At 37.8% G+C, this 10,000-nt stretch overlaps 1 protein-coding gene across 6 annotated transcripts in view; it reads left to right on the forward strand.

Annotated features, from left to right (window-relative positions):
* FOXP2 (forkhead box P2) overlaps window positions 1–10,000 on the forward strand; it is a 406,115-nt gene that overhangs the window by 215,085 nt on the left and 181,030 nt on the right. For all 6 annotated transcript variants that reach the window (XM_027880938.1, XM_027880943.1, XM_027880940.1 and 3 more), the window contains one exon: window positions 7,261–7,438. In XM_027880938.1, the coding sequence (XP_027736739.1) occupies window positions 7,271–7,438 (168 nt within the window). In that variant the 5' untranslated portion in view covers window positions 7,261–7,270. The remainder of the gene's footprint in view (window positions 1–7,260; window positions 7,439–10,000) is intronic.

A 10,000-nucleotide genomic window follows, 5' to 3' on the forward strand; every position in this document is an offset into this window, starting at 1 on the left:
ATGTGGCTGTAAGCTTAATTAGTAAACTTATATGTAGAAAATTTGGAAGATCAAAACTTTGAAACAGCAATTGTCAGTCATGCGGCTTTTCAGACATTACTGTGTATGTAGAAGAAAATTTGTGATCGGCCCATTTGTAGTTAACGAAAGCTACAGATGCAATCAGATGCTGATGGGGGTTTTGCAAGCCAGCGTGTGAGCTTTTGAGGGCTCACCTTAGAAATACGTTTTCCATTTTATTCTTCTTTGAGGCTTATTTGAGCTTTTGGTAAGTTGGTTCCCGTAAAATAAATTTCTTTTGATGAACCACCTTTCCTATGGGCCATCAAGTGGGAAGGCAAGGGTGGATCTTCAGAAGAACTGAAGACATATTTTGCACCAAAAAGAGATAACCTTGCAAGTAGAAAATGCTGAAAACTCTAGAAAGGGTTAATTAGTTTATGGAAATTTGGGGAAAAATTAGTTTATGGACAGGGGAAAAAAACCCCTCAAGGGATACTGAAGGGAAAGGGGGAATGAGCAGGAGCCTGGATGACAAGTCAAGTAATCGTGAGGGTTAAACAAGTACTGTCTTATGAAAGAAGGTACTATCATAATATTCAAAGATCAGGGGAGGGGAATTATCAATGATGGTTGTTGCAAGCTCCTCACAAAAAAAGTATAAAAAAATTGGCCCTGGGTTTGCAGTTTGTAAGCCCCATAGACCCTGTAAGAAGCTTTTTTTTCTTTTTTTTTTTTTTAAGGGAATTTGCCTGCTAGGCAGGTCTTCCCTAGCTCTCACAGTTCTAATTATTTCCTACTGCACTGATGCTTTCTCACTACTAAATTCTCCATTGACTGTAATAAAGTCTCCCTACTCTCAAGAGCTTGGAGAGCTGCCTTTTTTTTTTTTTTTTCCTCTTTTTTTTTTTTCTTACGACTTGGAAAGATAGAGGGAGAAAGGGACTGAGAGGAGTGTGCTTTCCAAGGTGGGGTTTCCCAAGCTGTTGTTGCTCAAGTAAGAATCTCATCCTGAAATTGGCTGCTCATTTCTGCGTGGGCTGTAGGTAATGCACTCTAGCAGGCTTTTGCCACTATCCCATGTGTAAGGTACAGATCTTACAATACTGTACAGACTACTTGTATAAATAACACTGGCCTTCTTAGTTTTTTGTTTTTTTTTTTTTCTAGCAGGTGAAAATAAATAGCAGGTGGAAATTAATTAGACCTTCCTTGCTGTTTTAGGAAGTGAACAACAGTTCAATAATCAGATGAGTGTGACAACATACTCTTGAATTTTAGAAAGCAGATAAATTATTGTGCCCCAAACTGACCTACTATTTTTATTAGTTCAGAAGAATTGAGATGGTGTGAAAGGAAAAGATACAGCCTTTAAAGTGCAGGATAGCTTTTAGTTAAGATTGAATGCGATATTCTACCTTCAATACCTTTATCTGACTATTGGTGCCAGTCACCTAAAAGGATATTCATTTAAACATCTGATAGATATACACAAGCAGTGGGAAAAATTGTGGTTTAAACTAGAGAAAGAAATATTTGAGGTAATGCTTGGTTTTTTTCAGTTCCAGTTTAGCACAAATCAATTGATCTGATTTCCTAATGCCTTCTCACGCCAGCCGAGTGCACCTGTTAAGGTAACGCTGCAGGAAGGATGCATGTTTTGTTTACCTGGCACTGTGTATGGGTGAAGATGGGAGGGGTGCTGAACTGCTGGTTCTTATCCCAAGTAAATAAATCTCATCTGTAGTAATTTGCAAAAATCCAGTTGTCAGTTTTATTGTAAATCTCTCTTCAAAAACGGCCTTCAAGAGGCCCACCGTATGAGTGCCCACTTAAAAGTTTCTTATTACACCTTGAATTCTTCAGAATATCAGTAATTTCTGTGTTATGATCAAGACTCTGTTGTCCCATTGTTATCATTTTTATCCATTTTTGAACTGTTACTTTACTCACAACTACCATCTTCACTAGTGAAAATATTCTAAATAGAAAAATGATTACCTGGCTTTTAATAGATTATTTTTTTACCATGAAAATTCTATTTTTTTCTCATGAAGGATGCTGGCTTTGCTCACTGATGCAGATGATACATATTCTGATTATTCTAAGATACGTCCTGTATCTTCCACAACTGGAAGCTACGTTTTTCTGAAAGACCTTCCAGCACAAGGTGTTTGAGCATCCTTTACATTTTTACAGGGAAAGGTTGAGTACATAGGAATGTATTAAACCTACTAATATAAATACTTTATTTTACACCTACTAATATAGATACTTTATGGTATTCCAATAGTGTTTGACCTAATTAGAGTTTTAAACATAATGATATTTATTATTTATATATTATATCTATATAGAATATATGTATATATTATTATTTAAACGTAATTTATGTACATATTTAAAAATATGCAGTGACTTATGTCTCTGCTTAACTCAAGATTTGAAAGATAAATGTTTTAGATAAAGTGGAAAAAAACCCCAAAGCTTTACAAATATTCTCTTAGCTTTCTCAATTTTTTGTTCTCACACATTCAGCTGTGTCCTTCATATTTGGCATTTTGATTTATTAAGCAATCTTAAGTATTAAAGACTTCTAGCGTACCAGCAAGATTTCAGATGCATTGTGCCTTGTGTCAATGATGAATTAATTCCAGCAAAGCACAAAAGTTACTATTATTTAAGCCTAGCTCCTCACCTCTGCTTTTACATCACAGTCCAGTTTGAAAAGGCTGCAGGTTAGTCTGTGTCTTAAGGTGGGAAGTGAGGCAAGTGCATGACCATTTAGGGAATCTCAGGTTTGTGGTACTGAGCACCGTGTGCTGTGAGTCTGTCTCGTCTGTGGATCAACCAACACGGGCACCTGGATGTCAGCACAAGACTATGGGTCTCGGGGTGTTGCCGTGGTGGTGCTCTGTGCTGGCAGTTGCAGGCTCCAAATCTCTAGCCCTGCGGGGCAGCAGGCACTGCGCCCTCGGCCCCGTCACGGCCCTGCCGGGGGAGCGGGACGGCCCCGCCGCGGTCTCGCCCCTCGCCTGGCCCGGCACGTGGCACGGCGCCCTCGAGGGCCGGGGCTGCGCGCTCGGGGCGGGGCCGCTGCCGGCCCCGTGGCGCCCCCTGGCGGCAGCTGCTCCCGCTCCTGCTCCCGCTCCCGCTCCCGGCGGGCGGGGCCCGGGGCGGGCGGGAGCGGATCCCTGGGCGCCGGGCCCGGCACGCCAGCACGGCCTGGGCCCGGCAGGGCACGGCAGGGCCCGCGGGCCCGGCGTGCCATACACCCTGTCATAAAGTGAGGAGGTCTAATTGCACTACGGCGCGCTATCCTGCTATTTGTACAAATAAAAGACCCCGTCTTGATGCAAAATAAACACAAAAGCACTGTTGTGACTATAACAGGGAGTCATATACTAATTTATATAATAAGTGGTTGTGCACGCTTTATTCAAGATTATGGCTGCAAGAAATGGCATGAATTGCTGGGTGTGTTTAATGCTGGATTATAGCAATTTGAAACATGTCAAACACATGGCTAATGCCTCATGCTTCACTCATTCTTGCGTAAACCTGCATAGCCACCATCCATTATACCCTTGGTAACAACACAATTCTGCAAGTAAATATTGTTACACTAAGTAACCTTTCAATTCAAGTTGTTTAGGAAGAGAAAATGCAATCTTGTGCAGTCAGTTCCAGTGTCAGTTTAATGTTTCAAAAGGGAAGTGGTGTAGAGAATAAGTATCTGTACAGTGACTTGCCTGCTTAAAACATACATGCGTGCACGTGCGTGCACACGCGCACACAAAAAATGTGCAGTTCGCTTCAGGGGAGAAAAGTAAAAATGTAGCTTCTAACTTCACAGGAGGAGGATTTCTTTTTTGGGTATGTGTGATAGCATGGCTACCCTGGCAGTGTTAGGCATTCAACCTGCTGTGCAACCACGCACTACAATAATCTACAATTTCACTCTCTTGTGCAGAGAACAGCAAATATTTTCCCCATACTTTTGTTCAAAATACCAGGTAGCAAAGCTTATATCTCACCTTTGGCGCCCAGAGTTACGGAATCACAGAAGTAGGTGCTGGTGAATGTTTGTGTCTGTGAATGTGGGTGCATGTGTGCCTGTGTAGGCACGCTCATGACTGACAGCAAGTGTGACAGCAAGAGAAAAAGAGAAGGATTAGAAAGTATGAATGTGTATAAATGTATTTAAAGAAGAACCTATATATTTTTTCTTGTCCTATCGGAATTATTAAACTTTCAGCCTTACTATCTGACAGTCATCGTATTTCCTTTGTATTTATTTATGATTATTATGCTAACAACCTCGACTACTGTTCGAAAAGCAAGAAAAAAAGGACATTAGTTTGCTTAGTGAGATGTTGCAGGTTCAAGTTATTTTGCCACCAGTTAGTCATATTACTGATACATAGATTTCAGAAATTGTCCTTGTTTAAGTACTTCAGTTTCAAGGGTTTAGAGTTGATAGTATGTGCACACACAAGTGCATAGATTCATGTGTATGCATGTGTGTGTATGCAAGAGAAAAGAAGGGAAAAGAAAAAAAGAAAAATTTTCTATTCTCTTACTTTCTCCAGCAGCCCTTTTTAAGTTGCTGGCAGGGGGAGGGGGGAGTGCGGATGTGCACAACCAACACAGAACATTACTCAAGCCAAAGTTTGTGTTGTTTTTAAAAATCACCTTTTACTGCTAGAAAAAACTCCCACACTTTATTTTTAACAAAGAATTATAGGGATTCTTTTTCTTCATATAAATACTTCAGTATTTCTTCAACTTCACTTGGAAATAAATTACCCTTTCTAGTATTGTAACTCTGTAGTTTCCTTCTGTCTGTACACAGCTCTTGGGTCAGATTTGTTGTTTTCTATTGCCAGAATAGTGTTACTGGTCATGTTACGTTAAAGCAGATTCTGCTGGCTCACAGACATTTTAACTTAAAATGCAGCGCCTGAACTACACTCTGGGGTTTTGCAAGGATACAAAATCCACAAGACATAAACCCCTTTGGTCAATATGAACTGGAAGATATTTAACCCTTCTCTGCTAATTGTAATGAAAGATTCAGAAATTTATGAAATTACTGGGTGTTTTCTAATGTTTTGATTATCTAACGTTTACACCCCTTTGCCCTTTTAATGCACTTGGCTAAATGTACCACTGTTATTGTCTAATGTTCAAATTTGTAAGATGAACCTGTCTGTTGGTTAAATCTTTGTTTGACTAAAAGAGGATTAATGTTTGAGTTTCCCAAATTTCCAAATCCTTGTAACGATACAGTTGATGAAGTGTTTTAAATAAATTTCCACTCTGATATACATGTCTTTTTATTGAAAGTAAATATTGTAAAAATCGGAAAGGGCTGTCTGCTTCCACAGTTGTGGCATACCCGCATTAGAATTTTCATATAACTACTAAGGGCAATCAGACCCTTTTCTCTGAATATTTTAAACATTGTACATGTAAAATTTATGCCTAATTTGAATACTTATTAGCTGCCTAATCTCAGAAAAGAGTATTAGCTTTGTTTTTGCCTTGTAAAATTCATCACTGCATGTATCATATTTTCCATTTCTATTATTTTTCTTCACCGATGTTCCTAAGTGTTTAAGAAAGGCTGTTTGTTCATAAACACATCTGGTGCTGCTGTTGTTTACTCGGCTATAATAGCTGCCCTCCTTTATGTTAACTGTGTTTGTGTTTAGGTTTTTTGCATCCTGTTTTTTTTCTGACCAGACTGTCCTAAATAACTTGTCTCTTGCTATTTTAACACTCTTCACACAATATATACTTTCACTTTATCTTGTTGGTGCTTGTTTGTGGTAACTCATACTGCATTTTAATTAATATCCCATGCACATTGTCAAAGTTGTAATGATCCTTTTCCTGTGGTTTTTTTTTTTTTTTTTCCCAGGGAAAGGCAATTGCTCATGCTTTGCAAGGGAACAAATAGCTAAGTAAAATAATTAGGCTAAGCAGCAAGCTATGTTTCCTTTCCTGAGTTTGCCTACACATCCCTCTCCCTTCAGAGGTGTCTTTTAAAATCACAGTTCAGCCGGGTGGTTGTGAGGACTCTGTCAGTACATTAGGAGTGAGGATGAAGGAAAGTAAGGTCCATTCTGACCCTGCGAGAGCAGGAGAGGACTTCGGTGGCTCTGAGAAGAGACACTGACCTTTCCATATTACAGATACAAAATGTATCTTGAAATTCTGGTTTGTAAGGGCACATTGGTTCTTTATTTACTGCAAAGATTTCAACTGATCTTGGCAGGACATCTCATTGCTATCCTGAAAGTACAGTATATTTATGCAGTGAAAATGATAAAACATTTATTACTGTAGAGAAGGTAATATGCATAATTTATGCTGTTTTTAGCACAATCATTAGTGATATTCTTGATAGATTTTATTTCCAGCTTTCATATCTAATACATGCCTGGAAAATTAATTTTATATCTTTCATTTATTTGCCTATGTTAAAATTGAGTTTTAAGTCATCTTCAAGTGAACAGTTTGATTGCTGCTCATGCATAAGCTTAATTACTTCCCAGGAAGGACAGTATTAAATGTTTTAAATGTCAGAAAAATAAATGAATATCAGCCGTTTGATTAAAAAAATAGGCAATATCTGACGTGTTTGCAGCAGGAGCTTTTTCTTAAAATGCCTCCGAGGCAAAATTTTATTTAGTCACAAAAAAGGAGAAGCCCATTATACTATTTATCATTGGTTGATACCATATGATTTGTATCACCCTTACAAAATTTTAATTTTGTATGATTAGCTGTGCATCATTAAACAACAGCCTTGCATAAGATATGCTGTAAAATTCTGACAGAATCAAGATAGTGAATATTTTAAATAAGGCTGTATAGTCATCCATGGTTGTCAAAGCTAGATAATAGGAAATATAGAGCAGTGTGTGAAATCGTGTCTTCACTTAAACTGGTTTTATAGGTAGACTTTAAAATGTAGTCGTTCATAAATGCTATTGACCATGCTCCTTGCGTGGTGTGTTATTTTGGCTGTTAAATGTAAGCACACAAAGCTTGCTTATAGAAACCATAATTCCGGTGATTAGTAGCTGTATGAAAGCAGAGTTTGCATCACATTTCTTGGTAAACGGCTCCTTGAGGCTTTTTTCTTCTTCTAAAGATGCTGTCTGTATAATTGGCAGAGAGGGACATCTTGATAATGGAAGTGTGAAGGTGTAACGCGTGTGTTAATTGATACTTCTTAATCACTTTTAGGTATTAAGTCATGATGCAGGAATCTGCGACAGAGACAATAAGCAACAGTTCAATGAATCAAAATGGAATGAGCACTCTAAGCAGCCAATTAGATGCTGGCAGCAGAGATGGAAGATCAAGTGGTGACACGAGCACTGAAGTAAGCACAGTAGAACTGCTGCATCTGCAACAACAGCAGGTAAGTTTGTTTTGTTTCCTGTTTGTTTTTAAACAAATAAAAGGGCTTTTTTCAGAGGGGCACCCTTTTGCAGACTCTCGGTGTGCGCTGAATGTGAAGTGTCGTGAAACTGAACAGTGTGGGGCATTATTTGTTGTTGTTTTAGTGCACGTTGATGTTGAAATGCAAGGGTCCCGTTCTCGTGGTGGAAACATATTGCTGATACGGCTGCACGCCACCACACTCACCCGGTGATTAAAGTCCTGCAGCGTATTTATAAAAGTTGTGCTGAAGCCTTGCAGTGTATGTTTTCAGGAACTGTTAGTTTACTGTGTGATTCGGTAGCGCAGGACATGGTGCAGGGCTTTCCACCAGAGGGCCACATTACTTGAGACTTTGTTTCGTTTGCAGTGAATTGAGCCAAAGTCAGAGCTGGGCAGTGAAGGGACCTTAGTGAAGGCAGCAGTCACTTCTCACGAAAAAGATGCTTTGCTGTCCTAGGTGTAAAAAAAAAAAAAAAAAAAAAAGCTGGTTCAGAAGCACTGAAATAAAAGAGAGCATATGTTGCTGCCTATGTGTGCGTGTGTGTGTGTAACATGGATGTGTGATTTTGAAAATATGGGAAAAGAGAGAAGCAGTTTTTCTGTAGGTATGTTTCCATTCTCAGTTTTAAAACATTTTTTTTTTAAGCTTATCTGTTTTGTTCTCAACAAGTTAATGGATAACTGTTGTTATGTTTAAACCTGTAAAATTAAATTGTCCTCTGGATGCTGACACAATCTAATTATGGGATGCAATCCATTAATTTTTGTCACTGTAAGATTTCTGTTCCTTTTAAAAGCTGTACAAACATAACTCCTACTTTGTCTACCTAAGGAGTTGCCTCCCCATCAGGGGACACAGATTGTACTGATGCAGTGAAGCCCAAACAGTTTGTTTTGTAAGCAATTGAAATCTGATTCTGCAGAGTGTCCAATACCAGCTTCAAACTCCTGAAGTCTTTGGTGTCTCGTCCTCTCATCTGCTGAGGCCACTCAGCACCTTTGGAGTTCAAACCCTTGATTTTAAATACTGAGGCTTTTCATTACAATGTCAGGTATTGCATTAATGGAAGGAAAATTGTCTCCTGTAAGATAGAATATTATAAACCTGCTGTTTTATAGAAACATGTTTTAACGTGATATATAAATTGCATGTGTACGGGCCTCTGAAATAACAGGTCATAATAGCTCTTAAAATTGAATCATTTTTAGTGCTGAATTAAGCAATGTACACTAGCTACATTTATAGTTAAATATTTTAAAGGGTGACAGAAAATGTGGAGAAATTAAATAGTTGTAGATTGAAATATGAGAGGTTGTTAAGGCTTAAATCTGTGCCTTGCTTCAAATTTGAGTGTATTCGATTTTAACAATTACAGTCTGAAGAAATACAGGTTTCAGTGTCTTCATTAAGTTCTTAGCAGATTTACACCCCTCTCTATATATACACTATTATCTATATATGTACTTTGTACTTTTATACTATTTTCATAAATTGTATGCATATACATATAGATATAAAAATTTAATAGTTTTCGTTGAAAATCATGCCATCATCTTTATTCAGGTGTTCAGATTATAACAACAGTTTAAAATTTTTTTTGAGAAAGAGTGTATTTAATTGGTGAAAATTTTTAAAAAACTAAATTTAAATGAAACACTTTAAAATACAAAAATGCCAACAGACTAATGTGCCACTTACATGTTTCTCAGAGTAGCAGTCCTAGGCATATGTAGCCAATTTGTCCATACAGTCACAGATTCCAGTAGATAGCATTTGCAAAGACCACAGAGAATTACAACTGAAGATGAAAATATCCAGTTGAGTACTAATAACAGACAGGTTCTGAGGGGACAGGCTTAGAAGTGACAATCTTTTCTTCAAAACTGTGATTAGATCTTAAATAAGCAGACAGGCAAAGTAAAACCATGGGTACAGTTAATAGGACTCAAGAGGCATTTTATGGTAGGGTCTGCACTGTAGGATTTAAATACAACTTGAGTTAGGCATATAAATCCTTCTATAAAATATGTTGATGTGAAACATAAACACTAGTAAACATGCAGTAGGATGTCCTTTAGGTAAGGGGCGTAGCTTTGTGCTACTTTTGTTCTTCTTCCTCTCTCTATTTCATTTTTTTTTTCCCTGCTTTTGACCAGATGCCTTTTGAAATATGAATTAAGAGGAAAATGATGACTGGTTTTATTATTGTCACAGTAGTAACTCTCTGACATATTATTTTTAATATGCAACTTGTCTAACAAACTTTGAGAAGTAGAAAAAACCAGAGCGAACCCCATTGTACCTGCAGTTATTATTCTTAAGATTTATTTATTGTTTAAATATGTGCAAGGTGTAACATGCTCATCTCATAGTTTAACATTCTGATTTTGGCTTCCCTGAGTTTTTTTATTGCAGGCCTTCAAATAAACAAATCAAGTTTGTTACATCTTTTTCTAAAGGAAGCAAGATAAATGATCACTGGTTTTAATAATTTATTTCAACTGGGCAGCTACATAAAGTGATGCTAAAATAGGTATA

Source organism: Empidonax traillii, unplaced genomic scaffold (genome assembly GCF_003031625.1).
Source record: "Empidonax traillii isolate 1590-97213 ecotype Southwest subspecies unplaced genomic scaffold, ASM303162v1 scaffold80:size1517328, whole genome shotgun sequence".
Lineage (NCBI taxonomy): Eukaryota > Metazoa > Chordata > Aves > Passeriformes > Tyrannidae > Empidonax > Empidonax traillii.